At 36.3% G+C, this 26,954-nt stretch overlaps 3 protein-coding genes across 15 annotated transcripts in view; 1 reads left to right on the top strand and 2 right to left on the bottom strand.

Moving 5' to 3' along the window:
- Positions 1-26,954, top strand: part of LOC139963637 (uncharacterized) — a 664,171-nt gene that overhangs the window by 78,988 nt on the left and 558,229 nt on the right. The window lies entirely within an intron of this gene.
- Positions 1-26,954, bottom strand: part of LOC139963627 (uncharacterized) — a 160,804-nt gene that overhangs the window by 19,392 nt on the left and 114,458 nt on the right. The gene's annotated exons all lie outside the window — the stretch shown is intronic.
- LOC139963622 (uncharacterized) overlaps positions 1-26,954 on the bottom strand; it is a 204,974-nt gene that overhangs the window by 114,239 nt on the left and 63,781 nt on the right. Inside the window, exons 7-11 of one of the 2 annotated variants that reach the window (XM_071964600.1) lie at positions 22,717-22,793; positions 16,614-16,675; positions 5,459-5,494; positions 870-934; positions 256-377 (exon numbers count right to left, since the gene is read on the bottom strand). In XM_071964600.1, coding sequence (XP_071820701.1) covers positions 872-934; positions 5,459-5,494; positions 16,614-16,675; positions 22,717-22,793 — 238 coding nt within the window. In that variant the 3' untranslated portion in view covers positions 256-377; positions 870-871. Of the gene's footprint in view, positions 1-255; positions 378-869; positions 935-5,458; positions 5,495-16,490; positions 16,676-22,716; positions 22,794-26,954 lie in introns of those variants that run through there. The other variant, XM_071964599.1, reaches the window with a different exon arrangement.

The following is a 26,954-nucleotide window of genomic DNA, read 5'->3' as shown; positions in this document are numbered from 1 at the left end:
ATTGAAAAGTTATCTTTCAAATTTTACTTCTTTATTGTACATGAAATTATTATCTCTATATCTATTCTATCTCTCTACAAGATCCATTCACAATGAATGTAAAAGTTACAGTCTTCATCAAGTCACCATTCCATTATCTTGAGAATATATGCATTTGATGACGTCACAATCATACTAGACTAGTTGCATGTCTATTATACTAGAGATCTATCTGGAGCTGTTTGTAGTATTTGGGAGATATTAACAGTTTACAACCTAAACTCTTTATTAGATCCTTTCTCACTGAAATTACTGCCATCAATTTGAGGATTGAGTTAATGACGTCACAGTCCTGCTGATGATTGGCAACGCCAGATGATCATTCATCTTGCATTGAGCTGTAATATAGAAATAAAATGAGAAATATTAGGTTATATTTTTATTTTAATAAATGGGTCGAACAACATACTTATTAGTAGAATAATGGGAAAGTGATACCTAAGCCACCCCCTCCCCCGGAAAAAGCGCCAGCAATACCATAAACTAACATGCAATTTAACCCACCAGCTAAACAAAACACCGCGACACGGGAAACAAGTGAACAATGTTTCTGTTAATGGAAGGAACTTATCACTCATTTTCATACATTTATCAGGGATCAGCTTTGTTACGAAAAATATAATAAAACCAATTATAGTTGAGGCAAATGATATTAGTGACCAGATAAAATTAGATATTCACAGATATAGGAATACAAATTCTGGTGTTTGATGGAGATTACTTTTAATAGGCCTATATTAAGATTTTACAACTAAAAGTAGCAGACAATCACTGTTAACAAATACAATGTTAAATACTAAGGTAGAGAGTATTCAGCTGTATTGACTTACAGTTACTTGCGCCTTGCCCGGTTGAATTTCGCCAGGCTTTCCTGATAACTCGTGTCATGGAATCCCTAAACAAGAGGGAAAGTATAAGTAATGAATATGTATAAGGTAATACAGAAACAAAGACAATGCAGTATAGTTAAATGTTGTAAATATTCATCATATGCAACCATATTAAAAGTGTTATTTCAGATAAATCGATTCATGTTACATTAAACTTTGCATGTTTTCAAATGTCTTGACAATGTTTGTCCTGTTTATTATTATTAGTTCAGTTATTATTTTAGGGATTTCTAACGAGTACGCCCTGTGAATATTTTAGTACTGAACATGGTATACACATGAAGCCTAAATGCATGAAATCATGGTCACTAATGCTGTGGTCGCTTTGATTCCATGTTTGAAAGGACTGATTTTCGAAGGTTGGATTCTATAGAAAAGTTCGACTGTTTGCTTGAAATATTAAAAATAAGTATATAAGTAACAAAATTGAATAGTTAATGTCAACAATTATTGACTCATAACTCAAGGATATCATCCTATAAAAGTGATTTCTGTGTAAAACAGGATTGCTGTACAAGAATCAGTTCACTGATCTCCACAACTCATCCTCTTCCCTGCTGGTAACCATCAAATGACATATTCAGGGGATTTCCCCTTGATATCACGATGACTCAATCAATGTAACTCAATGTACTATCACACATTGGTGCGACGCAGGGAAATGTTCCGTCCTGTTTAGATGCTGATCCTGTCAACCTGAGTAGCCATTTTTAATTTAGCTGCAGTGTTTATCATTCTCAGAATTATGAAAGTTCGACGATTCCTTCAAACATTAATTTAATCATGATAGAACCATATCATGCAGGTCACTCATCTCTCATTCTGGGATTTACTTAAGAAATCACAAATGTAGGAGCCAAATCAAACTGGACATTGACTCACGTGATTATGCAATAGAAAGGTGAGAGTTCAAGAGTTGGTGAAGGGGGCATCATTCTTAGGGTGTTAAAATGACCAGTCACCAGTGTATCACATTCTGAAGGTAAACTGAGTTTGATCCATAAATGTGGTTTATATATTTCCAGCTGGACCCACCCTTCACCCTTCTTCCGCTAGAACTTTGAAACCAAGTTGATTAAACTTTGTTTAAAGGTTAAGTACAATGTTGGGTAGGCCGTGTCACTATCTGACCTTTATACTGTTGTACCTTTAATAAGGAAATTTCATGACGTCACCATTCGTGACATATAACGGGATCGTTATTTTAGTTGGTTCTCTTGACCATTCTAGATTGGGATCTGCTCTTATGTTTTGTTATGGCGGAACTTGTGTTATTATAGTTAGCAGCATTTGTTTTCAGTGGAGGAATATTAACAGTTTAGGCGTTAATTATAAATGCATATTATAGTGCGAAAGACTATTAACAGTTTAGGGGTTAATTATAAATGCATATTATAGTGCGAAAGACTATTAACAGATTAGGAGTTAATTATAAATGCATATTATAATGCGAAAGACTATTAACAGTTTAGGAGTTAATTTTAAATACACATTATAGTGCGCAAGACAGAGTCATGCTTGCTAGTGTTACCTTGTTCTCGAAAAGAATAAATCGTGCAGATTTTAGGTCTATGGTGATTTATAAACTAGTCTAAGTAACAGTCCCAATAACAGAGGTTAGAAATGAACAGGGGGACGGGGGCAGGCGGACTCAGGCCATTGTTCCGTGGGTCTGAAAGCGTTGCCCTGTGAATGTTCCGATGGTCAAGTGCCCGCTTAATACCCATGGTCAGTGGTCTAGTTAGACCCGGAGGCATGATGCCTACGAAGTCCAAAAAACTCCTGAAATCAAGTTTTTAAGTATTTTGTATGGCATCCCGGGACCCCAATGGGAAAATATACACAACTATGACTGAAAATCACTGTTCCTCTAAAAAATAATTCGCGATCATTATACACTACCATCCCATTCCCACAGTATCCTGGCATATGTGGTTACCATAGTATCAATGTCTGGGAACCTGTAGTGTTAGTTTGCAGCTACTAGGCCTTTACTGTAGTAACATCCAAAACAAGTAATTGTGATTACTTTCTTAGAAGTTTCTTACTATGTTGTTAGTTTCTCTGTACAGTATCAGTAGCGATTCTTAATTAAAAACGAAGGGCAATCCGGACGTTCAAAGGGAAATATGAAAATATTGTAACATTTTTGTCGGTTTAATGACGTTTAATATGCGCCCATGGTGGGGGTGTTCATAAGCGTAAGAGGCGAGGGGCTGGGGGGGGGTACTGCAGCCCCCAAGCAAAAATATTTTTAAAAAATTGGTCAATATGCTATAATTTTTCGGCCACCTTCTGAAAGAAATCTAATTTGCAATGTGTCTTTTGGTTATATTTTCGGGCAAGTCGTTACAGCCCCCCCCCCCCCCCGAATCAAATTGGTCTCCTACGCCTATGGTGGTGGTGGAGGAGGGGGATATACATCTCCATCCAACTTTGGATAACATATTTATATTTAAATACTTTAGTCGGATGAATCCTCCCTCCCTCGGCCTTCAAACATTTGAACTACAAGCTGCTATTTTTCTGCCTTTCAACAGAAATACCTCATCACGTCAGCTCATCCTTTTTTCTGCACGGTGACTATACAAACCCAGTATTCGTTATTACCACTACGCCCAAACAATCCTAGATGTAAGTGTAAGCTAACTAAACATTAACAGGGCCTCAGTAATTTAGATATAAGATGCCATGAAAACAGCCCTTGTGTTAATTGTAGAAAAATAAGACATAATTCGATGCATACAAACATCCATAAGAACATTGTTTGTTAGCTGGACTAGTCAGGTGTCATTACATAAAACAATGAAACAAATTTAAATTAAAAGAACGAAAAATAAACTTCTGATTAGGTGTTACATGGGCCATCTGTTCGTTAATGTGTTTAGGCGACATACTTATAAGATTAATGTTCACATTAGATACTTGAAAATTTAATTTCATGAATTGGAAAATAATGTAGAATGATGCCTTTAACTCAATTTGACTAGTATAATATTGGTTTGGTAACATATTTAAAACATTTGGCGATTACATAACATGTAATACTAACAGTATCAGGTTGTGCTGGAAATCAATCAAATTTGAGACAACAATCAAGCTTCTCTAAATTACTTGTATTTTTCGCGACTCTGGACTGACACATCGAAATTGATTTAAGCATATTGCCCAATTACTGTGTTTATTCTTTTGACTTTTTGTTGGAAATGTTGAGAAGTCACCTCACATACACGTAGGTTCATCTTCATTAAATACCTACGCCGTTGCTATCATGTCAGTTTATTTTAAAGGGACCCTCATTGTAACTTACCTGATGGACGTGATCCCTTAGATATTAAAACATTTACTTTTTATATTGTTTCTAGTTTCCTTATATTTGGTATAACAACAGCTTGGTATGCTCACATTCCACAGTGAATGGTTTCTACTCTGAGTTAGTCATTTTATGTCACAATGGACCCTCTCAAATCACAATGAATACTAATGATGCTATAACACAGCAGATACCCTCACAACCCAGAAAATCATTAAATCATCTTGCTCCTAGACTCACTCATACTCACATTATACCAACAGAGCGGACCAGTTTATCTCTTCAATGTCAATAATTAATGTGTTCCTGTTTGACAGGTATGTGATGATGCTTACATGCAAACTTTATTGTATCGTTTACCAAATTTCTGCGAGAAGCGTAGCTCTTCCTAAACCATCCCAACCCCTCCCCGATCCCAGAGAATGATTCTAATGATTGTATTATATCAAAGAATACCGTAGTAGAGATAAATGTGAGATTTGAGAATAGACTTCTACAATTAGCCCTTTTTATGTTGAGAAATTTGTTACACTATACAGTAAAACTGTTGAATCGTCATCTGACATTTATTAATGATGTTAATATATTTTATTTATGTAACAATAAAAGTGACTTTTAAAAAATAAATCAGTTCCTTCAACAGTTGATAATCTGTGAGACTATGTTTCGCGAAGAAATGATTGAACAAAGGATTTATTATAAGAAATTACAAAAACAGCTTTATTGATACTTTTTGAACTAGTAACGAATTATGATATGCACATCAGCAGAGTGATATTAAATCATCATTAAGCATCTACCGGAAGGAGGGGGGGGGGTGAAGGCTGATATTTTTAAAAGCAATGTTTCAAGTTTTTTGTGAGTAAGTACGTGCGTCGGCTTGTCACGCTCCATAACATTTTACTAAACCTTGTAGTATTTAAAAGTCTATCTGTTTTCTTTGGTTAGTATTTCTTTGATAGTGTGTGCGGAAGGAAGATTATTTAGGTCGCACCTAAACTTGACATCGAGAACAGTGCTATCATCATTACGAGATATAAACTTGTAACTGGCCTATCTAAATACGTCAATTATAATTTTTTCCTGCCTGATGAGAATCAAAGTATTATAATACTCTTTGGTCCTATTTCTTTGTTCCACAGAAATTGACACCTCCTTGCCTGTTTCTAAATAACTGTTACTAATTAACAGGAACATGAATCTATGTCTCTCTTACCTCTTCTCCTGGTAGATTGCCATTGAAGTCACAGACCTGAAATGAAGGGAAGGTTATTATCATGTCGAAATGTGTTTCAGGAACATATAATAAGGCGAAGCAAAAAATATAAGTTCGAATGATATATGTTTACAAATATCGCAGTAAACTATTGCTGGCAGGTTAACGCACATCTGCATTGAACACACTAAAATCAATATAGGAGACAGATTCATCACTGTATATATTCATCACTGTATATATATTCATCACGGACTTAATAACATGAATACAAACATCATCTCAATAGGGAAGGCAATGTTAGTTTTAAACCCGTCATCAACCACCGAATGACGTCATCGAAAACTGAGTGACGTCATAATGACCAACTCCTCACTGAGATAATCAGGTGGTTACCCTGAACGACAGAGAAGATGACGAGGGAAACGAGAGGAGTATTTAAAGATAGAACTCGTAGTTGGATCGATTTAATGTCAGAAAAAGCAAAATTTTGCTTAGCCCACAAAGCAGCATATTGGTCCCCCTCCCCGTTAGTCCTAGATGGTCTGTTCATATCGTACTGTTAGTCGCGTAAAGATATCCATGACATTTTGGGAAATACAGTTGTCTGAATAACACATACTATAACAGACACAATGGGTTAAATAGAATAGTGTAGATCTGTAAACATTAAAAACATGTCAAACATGTAAAAATCATGAAGTATAATAAACCTGCATAGATTTTCTTCTTTCTAAATTAGTCCGTGTGTGTGTTTATTGGGAGTTTGAACATGCGTAAATATCCAGTTTTGCAATAGTTGACTCTGTCCAACTAAGGCAGGGAAAATGTAGACCAGGAAATGACGGCCTGTATATTTATAAAAGATTAGAGAGGGTTTATGCAACCGATACGCACTGTGTGTCTATATACTAGTATAGGCAGAAACCGTATGAGCTCGCCATTGCTTTGTCTCTATGTATTAGCTGGACTCGGACTTGGTTTGGGTTGCTCATATACTCTATATAGAACTCTGTTCGGACTCGACATTACAATATTCGAACCAAGAATAGTTTCGGACTTGGCTCGGAATCAGGAATAATTGGACTCGACTACATCAGAGTGTTTCTTATACTATAAGATACAAACATATTGAATGGTTCTGATGGAAAGAGTAATAACAGTAGGAACCATGTGAGGATACAATTCCAGGATGTTGCATTATGTTATTGTCGGCGCTTGAATATAATTATTAATTAGCCTGGTAGTAATTGTTTTAATCAACCACATTACCAGTTACTTTGAACACCCCACCCCTCCCCCTATCTGGACCAGGCTCCTTCGAGACTCTACGTTTTACACATTAGTAGTTATTCAAAAGACGAAAGAAAAAATGCAAATATTTTAACCATTATTAATTCAGATTCACCGTTGCCTTTTTTGTATCATAATGCTGCTGCTTATTCATAGTACTGTACATACAGAGGATGGTACAAAGGACGTTTCTTGAAAGTTAAATAAAATTCTTAAATTTAACATTTTTAAGTTGACCTATTATGTAATCACCTCTACTTCAATTTTCCAAATAAGTAAAAATCTAGTTGATGAAATCTACATTAAATATACACTTGTTTCTTTGTTTCAAGTTACAACCAGATCTGCCGTTTCATATATTCGCCTGCTTGGACACACATATTCATATCAGTCACGTATATATACATTAATCTAAAAAAATAATGAAATATAATCAATATGGATCCCTCAAATCCCATTACAACTGAAACTATTAGAACCGAGTAACATTTACTGACTGTTGTATTACTGCGTACTGTGACGTCACAACGTAAAGATTCTAGAGATGAAAAGTATGCATCGATATTTTCACCAATAAAACAATTTTGACTGAGACGGTGTGAAAGAGAGACATTGCAAGCCCGATAGATTCATTTTGTTTTATAAGGATTTATCCGTCTGAATATTCTCTACTTTAAAATTGAGAATTTGTATTGATTCACAAGGCAATTACTTATATAAGGAGAGCACATACGGGTCTACATGCGGAGAAAGAAGGACAACAATCATTAGGAAATAGGACGAAAAAGCTGGAGTACGATCGTAGAAGGGAGACTTCATTAGTTTCATTACCACCCCATACCTCAAGTTATCTGTACCATACCTCATGTTATATGTACCATACCTCATGTTATTTGTACCATACCTCATGTTATTTGTACCATACCTCATGTTATTTGTACCATACCTCATGTTATTTGTACCATACCTCATGTTATTTGCAACATACCTCATGTTATTTTTACCACACCTCGTGTTATTTGTACCATACCTCGTGTTATTTGTAACATACCACATGTTATTTTTACCACATCTAATGTTATTTGTGCCATACCTCATGTTATTTGTACCATACCTCATGTTATTTGTCCCATACCTCATGTTATTTGCAACATACCTCATGTTATTTGTACCATACCTCATGTTATTTCTACCATACCTCGTGTTATTTCTACCATACCTCATGTTATTTCTACCATCCATCGTGTTATTTCTACCATACCTCATGTTATTTGTACTATAGCTCAAGTTATTTGTAACATACCTCATGTTATTTGTACCATACCTCATGCTATTTCTACCATACCTCATGTTATTTTTACCACACCTCGTGTTATTTGTAACATACCTCATGTAATTTGTACCATACTTCGTGTTATTTGTAACATACCTCATGTTATTTGTCTCATACCTCATGTTATTTCTACCATACCTCATGTTATTTCTACCATACCTCATGCTATTTCTACCATACCTCATGTTATTTTTACCACACCTCGTGTTATTTGTAACATACCTCATGTAATTTGTACCATACTTCGTGTTATTTGTAACATACCTCATGTTATTTGTCTCATACCTCATGTTATTTCTACCATACCTCATGTTATTTCTACCATACCTCATGTTATTTGTAACATACCTCGTGTTATTTCTACCATCCATCGTGTTATTTCTACCATACCTCATGTTATTTGTAACATACCTCATGTTATTTGTAACATACATCATGTTATTTGTACCATAGCTCATGTTATTTGTACCATACCTCATGTTATTTGTAATATACCTCATGTTATTTGTACCATACCTCCTTTATTTGTACCATACCTCATGTTATTTGCACTATACCTAGTCACAAGGGTTTCTGACGTTCGTTGTATTGGACGATACAAACATCCTAGACAAATAACTCCCCCTCCCCCCCCCCCCCCCCCCCCATTACAATCTCTAAGGAAGTTATTTTCATCTTTGATATGTTCATTTATATATTACAAATCTAACCTGAGAAATATATGCTATTACGATAATTAGGCAATACATGGATTTTTATGACAGATTGTCTTTAATTGGGTTGAATCAGAATGTCTTAAAGTGCGACGTGTGATTACATTAATTACCACTTCATTAATGATATACACATCTATCTAAACATCTACGGTTATGTAAGGTTTCGTTTCATGTTAAATGAATAATATAATACAGTAACGGATATGTCTGCTTTAGGAACACATGAATATGGTTCCATATCAGATGAAAGGGCGTTGAAAGAGAGGAGTAGGGACAGTTAATGGTAAAATATGGAAATTGGTTCTCTAGCACCAACAGAAAGTTGAATAAAATAGAAAGCTACGGATGATAACATGGTGATGAAAACTTCGTAATATCGTCAAAGTGATTTCTAACGTAAACTGTGAGCCCGACAGGAAGTACACACTTGACAACATGTAACACTGCGCCCATTTCAAGAGTGTCGGGGAAAATGAAGATCATATCTTAGATTAACTCTCTGACCTACCGTGACCTGTATCACTTACTAATGTCACATAGCTCACTGATCTGTCAGTTTGAAACAAATGCATTAAAAACAAAATCAGCTGTATATTTATGTCAATATCTTAAAGTTAGAATATCAACTAGTTAAGTCTCTATAGCTATGCATACTGTAGCACTTTCATATATGTAACCAAACATGTTTTAGTCCGTAGCGACTACAGTAGATAGCAATACACTATATGACTATATGTGCCCTGTCTGTTATATCAGACAGTCGTATCTGTAAATCAGCTTAGTCTGTATTTCAGACAAATCCCTCTTATGACATCGTCAAAGGTGATGTGTCAGTTATAGCATTACTTATACCATTTTGATCTCAAGGGATAATTCTTTCATCAATAACGGTGTAACAAAATGATAAAATCATATTAAAAACATCTCAAAATGATAATCTGTAACATTTACAGATCTTCCGTTAACTAATTATTCCGCTAAGCGTTTTGATTGGACAATTCCTATTGTATTGAGTAGACATGAACTATTCATATGGAACACCCACTGTATCCTGCACTTAATGGTATTAAGGTAAAAGCAATGGAAACTTATACAATCCTAATATCTTACCAAAGAATTAAATAAAGCCATTCAGGATTATTTGCTTTTCTGTAAAGTTTACGGAAGCTCTAAGAGTACATGTCATTTATACAACGGTATAGCAATATAATACTAGGAATTATGAATCTGACCGCTTGTAATTAGCCTCAGCAGGCGATGAGAATAGAAACAACTTCGGCTCCAATTCTTACATGTATACGAAGGTGAAGCTAGTTATGAAATATGTAATAGGTCTGATTTAAGTTCCGATGCTGGTTAAAAAGCAACCATTTTTCTTATGAGTTGAAGCATTTTTTTTTAATTAGTTGAAGCATTTATCCGATTTATAATAATTCATGAAACCTATGAAAGCGTTTGAGCGCTATTTAATGACGATTAAGTTGATATTGTAAACGAAACCAGCTATGTTAATGCTACATTCGTTAAGTTATAGTCTTGTCATCCAACCATTGCTGTAAACGGATCATCCAGCTTCTCCAAAGAAGAGTATACTGTACATCTAAGATGCTTTTAACAAAAAGCAGAAGCAATATACGGCACGGGCTGAGCATATATATATCCGTGACGCAGTATCTTAAAGAAAAAAAAACAAATTCATGCGCATGATCTTTTTCAACATTGTGTTCGTATACAGCGTCACAAAACTAGTTCTTTGGTTGCCATGGTATCTAGACAACAGAACGAAGCTGAAGTAGTAATTGCCCCCACATATTGACTAGTATTCTTGTTGTGTAAATGTGCGTGGAAAGTGATTTAATCACATCTCCACCGAATCATCGGAAATGATTTACTCCACAGAGCGAATCTGGTGCCACTAAAAAAAATATATATAGTTGCAAGATCTTCTTCTACAGTTTATTCCAAATCACGAATATAATATTTTCACAATTTACAAAATAGTCTTCAATTTTCTTTCATTTTATTAATAAACGTTTCACCTCTTCCTTCATTCATATCAATCGCCAACATTTCTAGCATTTGCAATCTAGAAAACGGTGAGTCGGATGTTCACAAGCAATTTTGTTTAACTCTGCACTCCCCACACAAATAGTAGGCAATAAAAACCAGTTTCTGATATGATATTAAAACCATACAAAGAACAACAATGTTAAATCGCGCTGCTTCGCATCGATCACCATCCTTTACATTACCAGTTCATCCTCATTTTTGACCTAGAAACTACAGGTATTAATTGTCTTATATACATTAGTGTACGTTAAACCGTCGCAGAAACATTTACCTTGGTAAATTTGAGTTAATAATTGAGTAAGATTGAACTTAGAAGAAAGAGTAGCAAAAGTGGACTTTTACAACTTCTGTACTTTGTGCTGTTTTTGCTACAATCTGCTGGATAAACGACAAATAATTCACTAATCAAGAGCAGTCACGTGATTGTGACAACATTATAGATATCTTAGTAAGTTGCAGGGTATCCGATACTTCTTCGAATATTTCCTGGTTTGGTCAATTTACAACATATATGACGTGATAGGCAGCGTTATCTAATGGAAGACCAACTTCTCCTAACACCAGAGAAAACGAATAAAATGTAACATAACCAGGTATGTCAATACCTGCTAACAAAGACAAATATGCAAGAGCAGCCACAGTAAGCTACATGGTCGGCTAAACGGACTGTTTTACGACAATTACTGTTTGTGCCATGATGAACATTTGCCCCGAAATTAAATGAACATAAACAAGAACGGTGCAACATGATTGACAACATTCTACGGTTTCATATTTAATGTTCATCGAGACGGTGAAGTAAAAACGGCATATTTAAGTACATTCCTTTAGGTGAACAAATTATTTGATTAAGATATTTGTTAATGTCATTGATTTTTACTACAGCTAAGTTTGGATTTAGAACTGAGAATATAACCAATGTTTCAAAGTATGTAGTGGTATGTTGGAAACGTTAAGCAGTGTCGGTTATGTCAATTATGTTGTTTCAAAATCATACAAGCTGTGTTCTACTAATATTGAAATGATATGCTCGGTTGTTAATTATCATACCGATGCTCTTATATTACTTACAGAATTTTATCTCAAAAATTATATTTTAAAGATATGTATCTGTGTTCACTTCCAGATTTTCAAAAGTTTGTTTCTACGTTTGGAATAAACGTGATACAAATGTTAACGTCAGTTGTTCCTCTATTATTTGGCGCCCTCAACTCTCCACCCAATCATAGACACTAATGATAAGGAATGATTGAGGCTGGAATGTCCAAGTGTCGCAACAACATATCTTTAACACTTTTAAGATAATTATTACAATACAATTAGCGTATAACAAATTAGGAATATTTAAAACAGATTACCAGTTACCGACTATATCGTATAGTTGGAACAACTCCACTTCAACCCCCCCCCCCCCTTCGGATCCTGACTGCTTAAAAATCGTCTAATGTATGTATTTTTGTGTCTATTCAATACACGCTGGAAATAATACGAATATTTGTCTTATATTCATATGTTATCAAATTATTGCATATGTTTTGGTTACCATGGTATCCGTACAACAGAACAACGAAGCGGGTTGAAGTATTTATTATTCTCATTTTACACGAATGCAATAATCACCACCCCCCCCCCCCAATCCCCTCTAAAAGAAAAAAATGAAAAGAAAGAGTATTAGATCGGAGTCCTTGAAATGTCAGTAATTAAAATAGCTCCGCTTCCATTCATATATACAATTGACCAAGACCATGGTAAGCATTACCATTCAGAAGAATATACCAGAGTTTGTTGGTTTCAAATTAAAACAAGATCCGTCCTTTCATTATATCTAAGCCTGCTATAGACCCACACACGTATGTCAGTCACGTATACACTAATATTGATAAATAATCATTTAAGCAAGTGATCCTTCAAATCCCCTAAAGCTTTCTAAGCAACACATTTAATTTGTTAGCAAGATTTAATTCAAAGGGAAGAATACTAAAATGGATATTTCTAGCTTCTGCACTTTGTGTTGTTTTTGCTACAATCTACTTGTAGCAAACTTAACCGGAAAATGAGAGATAAGAACCTTGAAAACATAATGTTACTTTATTTCACCAAAACCATACCAGGAAAGATGAGAGTAGGCAGAGGATTTTAAGGTTTCTTGGAAACAAACAAATCAAACATGACAATTAATTTGTGGGACACAGTATTGTCTGAATCTGATTAAACGATAAATAACTCACAAGTAGCAGTCATGTGGTTGTAACAATATATCTAGATCTCTTAATTAGTTGCATTTAATTAGTTGGAATTTCCGACTGTCGCACTCTTATTTACCTAGGCCTATTCATATATTTCTGTGATTGTGAATGACCTTAAATATTGAAAAATTTCAATCACATTTACCACTTTTTCCTCGCCACTTTGAGAAATTGTATCTCGCCATCCTTATACTCTACCATACAAAACTTCGTATGATTTTGAATACTCTAAAAAGATGCCTAGAACTACCGTACAACGATCGCCAGCTTCAATTCGGTTTATTTATGTACTAATTTTGCTATTGGGTGGATTGACCCTGTTTGCTAGCTTCAAGTAAGTTCAGTTTATACCAGGGACGTAGCCAGGGAATGTTAAAAACTGTTGAGCTTTTTGCATGGTATTTTGTCAGTGCTCTTTTGATCTGGAATACCCGTCAGCTTCGTTAACTCGATTATAATCGTAGGAACAATCAGGCCAACTGATTCAGCTACTTAGTTTGGCAGATGCAATTAGCTAAATTTATTTAGCCTGTAGTCTATTACCAGCCTACAGTTGGCCACAGCTTCATAAAATACATATAGTCTACCTAACCGCACTCGATGGAGAGTCACGAATCGTATGCACAACGACGACGACAACGTGCGTTCTCATCCTTTCTATGATTCGTCGTTAGTTGATGCACGAACAGCTTGTTATGAAGCTAAGCTAGTAATCGTACGTGATACGCGCTTCCTATAAATAATTTTTACACTGCTAAATATGAAAGTTTATCTGTCCATCAGTTAAGTTCGTCAAATGTATTAAAGTCCAGACATTGTACAATAAACAAGGATAATCCTACTGGAAAAATTGTAAAAGAGCAATATGTTTGTCTTTCTGATATAATATGTAAAAGAACATGTAAAAACATTTTTCAAACCGGAAACAACATCTGCTGATAATATGATATCATATGACAATGATGAAACTGGCAAAACAATGCACCAGATCGCATATAAGGACCTTCAATTGTTTTTCAAAATGTCTCAAAGGGGAGGGGGATACCCCCTTAGACCCCTCCCCCATATCAATCGCAAACTGTGCTCCCCCCTTGCAAATTCCTGGCTACACCGCTGTTATATGTATTGTCTCTATGGAATACAATTAAACCACTAAATGCTAGTCAGTAGTAGTTAACCGTTACAGTACGTTACTTGTACGTCTCACCGAACTCTTGAATCTTTGCCAAAATTGGTTCGTATTTGGCAAAATTTAGATTAGAATATATTTTATAGAAATAGTTCAGTTGATATTTTTTATTCGCGGAATCGGGCCCACATAATGTATAGCTAATTAGGAGTAGTAATGACCATAAAAAAAATAAAAAAAGGTTTGAGATTAACATCAAATAACTAAGGTTTGGGCAGTGAAAAAAAGAGTTCGGGTATTGGCCTAAAATTTAACTTCTTGATGATTTCCTTCATTTTTTGTTGTACAAATTACATTCTTCAAAGTATTGGCTTTTCCAAATTCCATTGGGCCCTAGGCTAGGTTTAAATAGTTACAACTGATTATCTCAATTGTTCAGTGGCCGAGAAATCAATGATGCTGAGAAACCTCTCGATTTTACCACCATCGAAGGTTGCACTTTCTTTAAAAATTATTGGGTAAATAATTTGGTGTATGTAACATGTGGGCGATACTTAGTATGTTCCTCCCGCCCTAGGGATATTTCCTCCCGCCCTACGGATATTTCCCGGCTACGGTTTCGCATTGGCAGAGTCAGACTGACTAAAATTGAATATATGCGCCCTTTACAGCTATTTTATATGCATATGGCTGCCAAGAAAACACTACTAGTTTTAGTCACGGTTGTAGTGGTTTTATCTGCGAACTTTGTCTATTCATCTTAGAGCAGAGTTAACTATCAGGTTATTAGTTAATATCGGTTGGCGTATACCGCCACCGCCATCGAATTTATATAAAGGCCTACGTGAAAACCGCAACCACTGAAAACTGCATGTATTTGCAGTATGTTTTTATACTTATTTCTAAGGACTCTATTGGTCCTTGACGAAGATGAAAGGCAGATTGTTATTTTTTGGTATTCACTATGTCGTCGAATATAATTTGTTGAATAAAAAGATTTCCCCAATTTTTACACTAACATAGCTTTTGTAGTTAGTAGTCCATGTAGCCTTCAAGCAGATAACTTATACTCAGTTGCTTACTTGCTTAACCAGAGTGATTAATAAGTTTGTGAAGTGAGGGCCAGTTGGTGCAAATGTATCGAGAAAAGTTCGGAACAAAAGTGCAGTCGCGAAAGATGGGGTGTCTGATCGGACCGTATCGTTGACGAGCAGCGCGGGTGGGGGGGGGGGGGGGGTACAAGGCAGCAGTCGAAATTGTCTGGCTTCAAAACCCATCCAGTTCGAATTTCAGCCACTACTCCCCCTAATCATCAGGCCTTAGCTACGTCCCTGGTTGCAGGAGTATCCAGTTATGTGTAGATATTATATGGATTGGTCAAAGATATACCTATTACGTAACATGAAGCTTCATTTAATTTGATTAAAACGTCTACCCAGTGACTTAGTCCTCAACATTATTTGAGTTAAACACTACGAGAGTATAGAAACCAACTTAACACAAGTTTTAAGAGTCAAATTTCCCATAGATCTGTTCCTATTACTAACTTCCTAATTTTCCTCATCACCATTCTGTGCATTTGACCACTTTAATTAAATTTGATTAGTAATTACTTGAATCAAGACCAACAATTTACAGTAATATATCTGTTGGTGTTAAAATCATGCATGGAAGACCCACGTCTCACACCAACAGAAAAAAAACTAAAAACTATAAACATGACCAGTCAAAACCAGGGAGCTGCTACGGTAACATACATGGTCAGTTAAACGGACTGTTACGACTGTTGTTATGTGCTATGATGAACAATTACACAGAAATTACAACAAACTTAACAAGACCTGTTCAACATGACGGTTTTATCTCAGAATAATCGTGAAGTTTATTGGATGCAAATTCACAACCTCGAATATTAATAAAACGGCATGTGTCAAAATAGACTGTATAATATATAGCAAACCTGTCCAAAAGTCAATCTTTTAGCTATACCTATATGTTAACAATATCAACGGTCTCAAACTGACATGGACATTGTACGGGTGTGTCAATCTAGAACTAAGCGTTGTGAGCGCTGAATGAGATTCATTTAGACAGTGTTCGCACGCAAGATTCCATCCGCCCTCTCCACCCCCACCCCACACCCCCACCCCTTGGAAGTAGGAGCGGGAAGATGTCTGAAAGTTCTTTCATAACATCGGAACTTCTAATGTTACCAGCAACACGTAAACTTCACAGATACTGTATCACTATATTGATTTATTTACACTAATTGGTGACTGAAAACAGTGCTAGGGCAGCATAACGCAAACAAGCTGACCAGACTTGCATTATAAGAAATAGCTGAATGAAAGGTGAAAAATCTCTTTACCTGCCAATGACCGGTTTGTAGATTCAGACGACGATACACGTAAGTGATCATAACACTCCAAACTGATGAAAAACGTAAAAGAGAGATATGTTAATGATAAGTGCATACTTAATCTGTATTTTTCTGGCATGAAACCATCAGAATATTCGCCGGATTTATGTTGGCTCTTGATGATAACTTCATATCAGCTGAGTAATCAATCTGGTTGATTCCTTAATTTTGATCTTATTAGTTTACTATCATTATCATCTCAGTAGTGTAGCTGATCAGTTTATAATCGTGATATCTCAGTAAGATTACCGATTAGTTTACTATCATTATCATCTCGGTTTTATACCTGATCAGTTTACACCATTTTCATCTTAGTTACATTGCCAATCAGGTTAAAATTGTTATCATCTCATTAATATATCTGATCAATTAAATAATTAGCCTACATGAAACATTTGAAACAACTAAAATAGGAACGAATATTGGATTAAATTAAGAAATCAATTCATGATAGTCGAGTATTTGATGCTCAGATCAAGAATAATAATCCATGAGATGATGAACTGATCAGAGAACACCCAACATCAGTGACGTCATCACAGATCAACCACGTTGCCAGTTTCCATGTAAGAGGACTGCTGGATCTAAGAGCAATCCAGTTCGGTAAAGGAAGGTTGCTTGTTTTACGCTCATGGCTTTTGGGGGTTTAATGTTCTTTAAACTGTACTAAGAATACGTCATAGGTGTAGGAACACGGTGCAGGTGACAGCTGATACCTCGCTTTGCAAAGCGGATAGGAATGAGGAGGGTGGGGTGGGGCAGGAATAAGTTATGAGAGTGCCAGAAAATGAAGTCCAAATATCGAAGGTTTAGAATATTCTAAATAATGCACAGATTGAATGTGACTACATCGTCTCTGAATCGCTCTCTAAGCTGTTCCTCGCGAGATAATTTAGTAGCTATTAAAGACACATCTGTCAAAAATAGTCAAACATTTACTGGATCGGGGCAAACGTGGTTAATTACTTATGTCCATGAGATTGGGCAACGATGACATCATCAGCAGTGACGTCACTCCACCAATAACAATGGGAATCTAGATGTGTCCTTTAAACACAGAACAATGAACGAGGGTACAATGTGTACGAGTATGAGAAATAATTCTGGGAGTGGAGATAGAGAGGTTTGTATGTATTTACATTACTCTTAATTAATTTAAATAATGAATATAGGAAGAATATTAGCCAACATGTGTTATTGTACAGAGAAATGAAACATTTGATTGCTCGTGATGCTTGTAATGCTACCCGGTTTCAGTATATTCAGCTTTATCATACAAAGCATTAATGACGTCATCACAGATCATGAAAGCCAATAATTTAAATAGTAAGAATAGAAAGAGACTAAATGTATTTTGGAATTACTTTATTGAGTTAAATTATGGAGCTACAAGACTAGACAAATCATCGTTTTAATCACGTGTTCACATTTTCGTTATTTGAAGAGTATGTCAGTTGTGTAAACTAAGGTTTGTCTTGTTTCCAGCCACTTTCTTGGGTTTTCTTCCCATATATTAGGACTAAAGACATCAATCTCTTTACTTGTCCTTTATGGAGGAGGAAGGTTTGTATAATCTAACATCGTGTTATTATAACTTGACATGCACAATTATAACATTGAACAATAACACTGTCCAAATTTCTAAGAATTTTCAAGAAACCTACATGAAAGTCTATTATCGACAGAAGTGTTGATGGAGACAAAGAACACTTACATGTTAACAAATATGAATGAAAATGTCATATTAATATAAATTATGTTTTGTGTCGTGGTTTGTTTTTCAGATCATCAATAAGGCCGTGACAAAACTACAACACGAACTAAACAGAATTATCAGCAGCAATGGTATAACAATTACAATACTTGTTGAATTAAAATAGAACAGACCATTGTAACGTCCCTTTGTTTCTGTTAGTTTACATTTTCTGATTCCGGAATTTCAATGCGAGCCTAAACTATCGCAGCCGATCTTACAAAGATGTCATAATTGCAGTGCGCACTCTATTAATAACCAGCCGTTTTACCGGTCCAGATCTACCTACCTGCTTGCTATATTTAAATACACGTCCCTAGTTTTACGGTTATGATTCAGTAACAATACTGGTGACGATATGACAATGCTCATTTCCACTAAAATCAAGAAACACGTATATACTTTGAATAACCACGATAACTTCTTTTTCATCATAGACTACCATAGCCTGCAGCATAGGTGTATCCATGGCAGTATACTTGATCCAAGCGAAGGATAAATACTTTCTCTTGAGCATTACTTTTATTTAATGAGTAAGAACATTCTCCAAACACAACGTATATAACATTACAGTTATACGCACCTGTACGACAGCTCTTTAAGAAAAAACAAGACCACAACAACCAACGAGTAAATAGTATTTAAGCAAGAAGCGCGACGTGAAATATTTATACATCCCCTCCTGCACCCGACCACTCGCCTGTATTCGTTTCTGCTAAGTAATGCGTTCGTTTGGTTTTAACTAACGTAAACGACTACAATAAATACATGATCCCCATAACCTCTACAAATTCTTGTAGACGTATGTAGTAGTGTTTGCACGGGTTATCCGGGTACCCGGGTACCCGCCCGACGCAATACTACCCGGTTCCTAATTTATTACCCGAATCCTACGCAAAGTGTGATTTTCAAAAAAAAATTAAAAAATGCAAATCTGCGGTTAGGCAGATTCCCCATTGACTTAGTGTGGTGTTAGGCTACCATGTGGTTGAAGATAACAGCAATAACGAAAGTATTCCATGGATATCTTATAACTGCGTCACAACTTCAGCTAATAAACAAATGGCTATGCTATAGATTACCCCATTGACTTAGTGTGATGTTCGGCAATCATGTGGACGAACGTAACAACAATAATCAATGTGTTTCATGGATATCTTATAACTGCGTCACAATTTCAGCGAATAAACAGATGGTTAGGCTTAGCTAGATTTCTCATGCATTGACTTAGTGTGGTGTTAGGCTACCATGTGGAAGAAATGATTATTTATTCATTCGTTTATTTCATAGAAGGAAAGGCTGACAAGGAATTTTACGACATGTTTATGGATTATAGAAGGGATAACTAAAAAATAATAATCGCAAGTGGCTTTTTACTAATCGTGTATTCCAAATGCGATCAAATTGCGCGAATCGCGTAATCTCGCGGCTAATGCTAACCCTGGGCTTACATTATAGATAGTAGTAGTACAATAACTGAGTTGATGGGATATTTTATGGTTTGATCCAATAGACGTGGAGAGCAAGCATAAGCAGCGGCGGCAGTGCGATGTTAACAACATTACTACCAATTAGTAGTTATGTTAATTATATTAAGTAATTAACAAGTTTATGACAGAAAAAACACAAATAGAAATTATTGAGAAAGGTATACCTTACCTTACACATACGTTTTTGAACATGAAAACATTGTCAGTAGAGAATATATTTCATTTATTGTAGCATTTAATATGTAATTTCTTAAAAATCGTGATACACGAGGGTAAACAATTTTTTCCCGGGTACCCGGATACCCGACGGGTAACGGCTCTCGGGTACCCGGTTCCCGATTTTTGGACCCGTGTAAACACTAGTATGTAGACAAGATGGTGGACAATACAATTGAAAACACTCAATAATAAAACATTGCTGATCTTTTGTTGTATGTAAGCGTTGATCGATGAATAAGACTACTGAATCGTATATCTATTCTGAATCCCTCTCTTAACTGATACTTGCAAGATCATTGGTTACTCTAAGAAACACAGTAAGCTGCCTTACTATAAATATTGAATCTTTCTTTATAACATTTTAGCATCTCAGCGAAATTCAAAGAAAATGTTAAGTTCAAACTGCGACAGAAAACGCGCGTTTTATGGAATAAAGTATACATCGTTACCTCATTAAGTAATATACCAATGAGACACTGTACCGAATCGATAAACAGTATGTATACCGATGGCTTGAAAATGAAACTAATACTCCTCAGATCAAAAAATGGAACCTATTTTATGAACATTTCGCTTTGCATGCAGATTTACAGACTAAAAAATGTATGAGATATTTTTGTGGATAGTTTAATGTTATCAAAGGGTGCGATGCCAATTCCTCGTAAGATGCAAAACTTGTAGAAAGAGTTGTCAGGAAGAAGCTTAACCATTGTACAGAACGTTTCTCAGAGCCGAAGCGGGTTCGAGGGGCTAAAGCCACGGGAAACAGCATCAATTTTAGATATTTCGTGATCTCTTATAGTGAGTTCAACCACAAATCTTCACATAAGATAAAGGAATTGAATTTCGCTGGAATATATTTAAAGCACTGGTTGGTTCCACGAGGGGAAGCCCTTGAAGTTTTTACAGTTGGTGATATTCCTTGTTCTCTCGTAGCGAATTTAAAGCACCAAAACACAAAACAAATGTTATAAATTAATTATAGTCCTCTAGAATGTATTCCAAGCAGGCTGGTGGGGATCCGCTGGACTTAAGCTGCAAACGCTGCGTTTGCATATATTTTTCGTTCTCTTGAAGACATTTTAAAAGCAGAAACCTATTTATGAGAACTCAATTTTCAGCGGATTGTATTGCAAGGCCTTGGGGGGGGGGGGGGGGGGGTTCAGGGGGCGAAGCATCTAGAAGCTGCTTCATTTTATTGGCCTAATATTATCCAAATCTGGGGATATATAGACGTAAGGGAGTAACAGACGGACCGATTGTTTTTTTTTACTTCGTTTTTGTTTTATAAGTCTTACTTTCGTAAGTGTACGACCACGCTGAATTTTTCTCTTATTTGTCGACCGACTTGGCATCAATTTGAGACCGGAATTTTGTTTTCTTTTTCTGGGGCGCGGTGTGAACCCCCACACCCATGTTTGTATACCTATGAGGTCGCGTTCTCAATTGATTATAGTGAAATTCTATTTTCCTGTTTCCAATTAAAGCGTTAGTGTAAGCAAATATCTCTTTCATTATCATATTAGTCTCACTAGACGTTCACTCTTAAACCTTACCGATTAAAAAAAAATATGTTCATATAATAAGAACATATATAATGAAATGTTTACTGATGATTCAACTGTTTCTGCTTGGTTGCCATGACAACGATGTGAAAATGAAATAGGTGCACGTTCTGGAAAAGTTAATGAGTGACACACCATTGTATATCTCCATGATTTATTTCCTCTATGGAAGTGTACAAATAAATAAAATATGGTTTTAAATTCTCATATAATTCTAAATGCATATCATTATCTACTTGTTATTTACACTATTATTTTTTCTTTCTGGGCAAATAATGCATGGATGTCAATGTTCGCCAATACATGTAGATTGTACTTTTTTTCAAGGGAATGATGGGGTGTCTACACACCCTCTCCTCTCCCCCATCCACTACCACGCATTTTAAACTAACTTAGAATAGTTAAAGCACAATGTTGCGTTTAGACCTAGATATTGGACATAAGTCAAGTCATATAAGAACTTGGAAAAGTATTAAGCTTAACATTGCGCCTTTATTCTGCAATTCAGATTGAAAGAATGGTTTAAGCGGAGGTGTGGATGTGTTAAATGTGTGTTCGTCGGGGGGGGGGGGTTGCCAGACTCCGAGGGGCACAACATTACTTTAAACCTTACACAATCATTGTCGCAGTGTAATTAAGTTGCCTAAAGTGTATGATTCCTACTCCTTTCTGAAAGAGATTTAAAGCATCAGTTGAATTGATTGCTACTCACAAATACATCTTATAGAGCTGTGATCTCGAAAGACCGAAATGAAAGTAATATGACTTATCTCTTAAATCAACCAAGCTTGGCAATATTAAGTGTTAAAACATTTATATTATTCGGTTCGTTGTTTACTATCACAAGACTCTGTTTTGGGTGTCTCCTTCATATAAAATGGCAATCATGTGTTGCTGATTCATTACTCTATTGTATGTGAATCAACAACAATCAACAAGTCAAAAGAAATTCACAAAGTTGGTAAAGCCTTAACTAAATGAAAGAAATTTTGAATGTGTCCATTATGACGTCATTGTGACAATACCTTTCACATTTCTTGATTTCAAGGATGATGGAATGGATCCAACCGGAATAGCCTCTGGCAGATCGTAACCAAGAAACCTATGGAGAGAAGTAGAGCAATCATCGTGTAAGATGTAGAAGACGTAGAGGAATGTCCTTCTAGTCATGTTTATTGTTTACCAAATCAATGAAGATAAACAAAGTAAACAATAAATAACAAGGAAATAAATCATATCTGATTGATCATTCTGATCAGAATTAATTATCATCACAAGTCTTGTGTTTAAACAATTCTACGAAAAATGAATGAGAATGGATATAGTAATGTAGATACTAATGATGATAGTTGGAACTGCTGTATGAAAATTTGAATGTGGTTGATATTGTGAAATGTATAGTCGTCCCACATTATCAGAATTGGCTAAACTGTTTATATGTTTAAATTATCAATTAATGTAAGGTTGTTCAAACGTGTAGAAATTGAACATTATACACAACAAACGGAGTCAGTCATTGTAACAAACGCTTGCCATTTTTCCGCCCGGATCACGTGATTTACATCGTATCTCAGTTTCGGTAAATTAATTGATTTTATTGTTCGTCTTCGTGAATCCTTCTCAAAATGTCTGAGATTGTTAGAGTTCGGTGGTAAGATATGAATCTAGAAGTAATGAATCTTAAAGCTGAAATATTGTTTCTTAATCTCAGAATAGTTTAAGATGCTACAAATTACATTTTTCGCTGTAATGGCGGGATGACAAATCTGCAAACACTTGCACTGAAACGGAGGAAGAAAGGAAGGGAGAGGGGTAGGAGGGTCGAGGACATAGCAACATTCTTTACTGGGTGGAAGAACTGGTCCTCCCGGGTGATTTCAGTAAAAAGGTAAACACAAAATGTTGCAATAAATGAACAAGGCAGATAAGCCAAGATTACTAATTATTTAAGTATTTATTCATTATCACCCTTCAATAATGTTATCTTATTGCACGCATGTTTCTTTTTTGTCATTGATCTTAATCAAAAAGTACAAAAATTCTAACATTTTTGTGGAGTTGATAAGAATTACCTTAACCATTACACATTCGAATCTTCCTATTCAACTATGTTCTCAATGAAGAACTGCATGTGTCCCAAATATCAGACTTCCTGTTCATACCAAGGAGTTGTTAACACTTCCTGTTCATACTGTATTCAGAACCACACTAACTCAATATTCGTTGATTCGCAAAAGAAATGTTTACAGGGGCGTATCCAGGATTTTCTAACCCGGGGGGCGCGAATGACTATCTATCAACATCGGTTGGCGCGCAGCGTACAGAAATTTTTTGAATAAAGATACTCCCTAGATCGCCGGAAATGACCCTTTCCGGTCCTGGCTAATTTGCAGATAAACGAAGAATAAATAAGTGTAATCGCCAAATTTTACCAACAAAATGTGACAAATGTCAATAGGTAGATGAGAGCGCAATAAAAAGGCAATAATCGCGAATAAGTAAAAAGTGGTAAAGAGGTGAAAAGGGCGCCAGCAGTCCATTTGAGTCCGTCGGGGGGGGGGGGGGGGCATCCGCCCCCTGACTGTATGGACGCTCAGCCACTCCCCACTTTTCAAGGTTTTCAGCCCATTATTTTTCAGAATTTGAAACTTCACATTTGCCGCGTGAATAAACTCACTTCAAAACATACCCATAATGTTACAAAAAATGTCATCTATGGACTACCAATATAGAAAAACCTCCTTGAACCCCTAACAGACCGGTCAAAACTACACGAGTAGAGGGAAGTATGATGAAGAATGTTGGTAAGGAAATTTTCGAAAATTCAATCACAGTTAATTTATTTGGTGTACAAATATTAACCCCTCTTATAAAGGCTATTATAAAACTTGGTTGAAGGAAATGAAAAAATACGAGATATTTCCGAAACCGAACACTACACACATAGGCGTAGGAGGCAGGGGGGGGGGGCCTCCTACTGAAAGAAAAATAAATTGCAATGATGTAGCTAAAGGAAATGAATAGTTTAAGAAATATCTCCTTGATAATTAAAATAAAGTTCTAAGCTTGGCCGACTAATTCGCCATTACTAATGTAAAAGAGAATTTGACATAATTGGACCACCATGCTTTTTCTCCATCTACATAAGACATTTCGTTGTTTACATTAGCATCCCGCGGTATACTGCGCAATTTCCACGGACCGGACGGTACACGATGGCATGCGATGTAATAACCGATGGTTGCTTATATGACATTGACATTAACATGTTGAACGCGCGCTCTGCGCGCGAAAAATGTAGGTGATATTTTTCGGGCAAGTCGTTTACAGCCCCCAAAATCAAATTGGGTTCCTATGACTACACCATTTTCATGCTCACTGATATGATGTGATATCTGCTGTTTGCTTTACAAATTCGAACAGGCGCGCCAAGGGAGGGACGAAGCCTGTAGGCAAACTTTCTAAGCGTAGCGCCACCACGAGTTGGGCCGAAGCGTACAAGAAAATTTTGGCCGAAAATGCCTCCCAGATCGCTGGAAATGGCACTACCCAGGACCATGGGTTGGCGCGAAGCGTACAAGAAAATTTTGGCCAAAAATGCCTCCAGATCGCTGGAGATGACAGTTCCCATGCCCTTGTAAGTTTCATCTAAGCATTTTCTATTTTGAAATTACTAGCGATATCATAAAATCATATGCTCGGGGGGGGGGGGGCGGTCGCCCCCTTCCCAAAATGCGTCATATTCCCCGGCGACTCGGTCGAGACCTGCCACAGTTGGTTTCATAGCACAATTGTTTAAGGCGTCCATACACACACACGCGTTATGATAGACAATATATAGTATAAATATAGATACATAAGTGAGAGAGGAAATATGGAAACGTCCAAAGTGGAGTTGTTGGTATAAGGGTAGGATGGGGCACGCCCCTTCCGAAATCCTCGAACCGTCACTGGCTACCCGGCCATGTGTATATAATAGGGATCAGCGCTGTGATGATGTCACTGTTCCTCGTTCTCTTCCCGGTGTATCAGCGTTTTTCTTTTACTCCCTCCTTTTCTCCCTTTTCTTTCTTTCTTCTTTTTCTATTCCCTTCCTTCCTCTCCTTCCTCCTCTTTTTCCCCCTCTTTTTTCCCTTTTTTCTTCTCTTTTTTTTCTCTCCTCTTTTTCTTACCCGGGGGGCGCGCGCCCCCAACGCCCCCCTGGATACACGCCTGGTTTAATGGAAGCACAAACACTGAGGGGCAGTGGAGCATGCGTCTTTGATTTTACGCAATAAACCACTAGACTCTCAAATTATGTTAAACCTCTCAAAATGAATGCTCTGTGCGTTCCCCTTCACCATTTACAGTATTTGAATGTTTTCAACAAAAAAGTTTCTTTATACCAGTACTTCTTAATTACATGTTCTATCATAATTATTATTTTTAAGCCAATAGCAGTTTTTAGACATAAAGGCACTTGTTACAAAAACACAACAAGAGGACACTTTAATTACAAAGGTGGGAACGGTAATTTCCATTAACAAACGGAGGACAGTTTTCAGGGTAATCAGAAGAGTGAAGGAGCATGTGCCCAATTATCCCCCCCCCCACTCCTACGACGCCCACCCCTCTTCCAAGGCTCCGTAACCCCTGACACGGTAAATGCACGGTTTCATTGCAAATATTTTCAGTGAAGTCTACACTAAGTGTCTGAATACTGATAACTTGAACAACAAGTAAATATACCTAAAATATATGGATCGTGGTGTGACATGTGGGGAGTTAACAACACTCGTTTTACCTCTTTTTCACCAATCCTTTCTATTTGTTTGTCATATCTTTCTAAATATTATTTTTCAGGCAAAAACAATTAAAGGTCGACCACACACAGATTTTGCATGGGGCCGATATTAATTAACCGGGCTGGTGGTAGGGGTAGAGGAAGGTTGTGGAACATTGAACCTTTATGGTATGATTATTCAGAGTTTGGTGAAATACATAAATGTTGTTTAAGGAAAAATTCGTTAAAATATCACCCTCCTCTTACAATATGGCGACTCATCAAGCCAAGCAGTATTTCAGTAACCCAAATGCAGAGACCTTAATACTAAAACCAATAGGTATTCTGTGAGAAGTCCTGCTAATATGTTGTTCACTTCAAAATCTAAGAGAAGGATACTGTGCTTATGCAAACATATTGTCTGTAATATTCCTTACTACAGCAAGATGAGTTTGGCGAGCATGAAATGAAGTTATCTGGATTAACCGGTAACAGATATAG

Source organism: Apostichopus japonicus, chromosome 22 (assembly GCF_037975245.1).
Source record: "Apostichopus japonicus isolate 1M-3 chromosome 22, ASM3797524v1, whole genome shotgun sequence".
In the NCBI taxonomy this organism is placed as follows: Eukaryota; Metazoa; Echinodermata; class Holothuroidea; order Aspidochirotida; family Stichopodidae; genus Apostichopus; species Apostichopus japonicus.
This window is presented reverse-complemented; position numbering and strand designations above follow the sequence as displayed.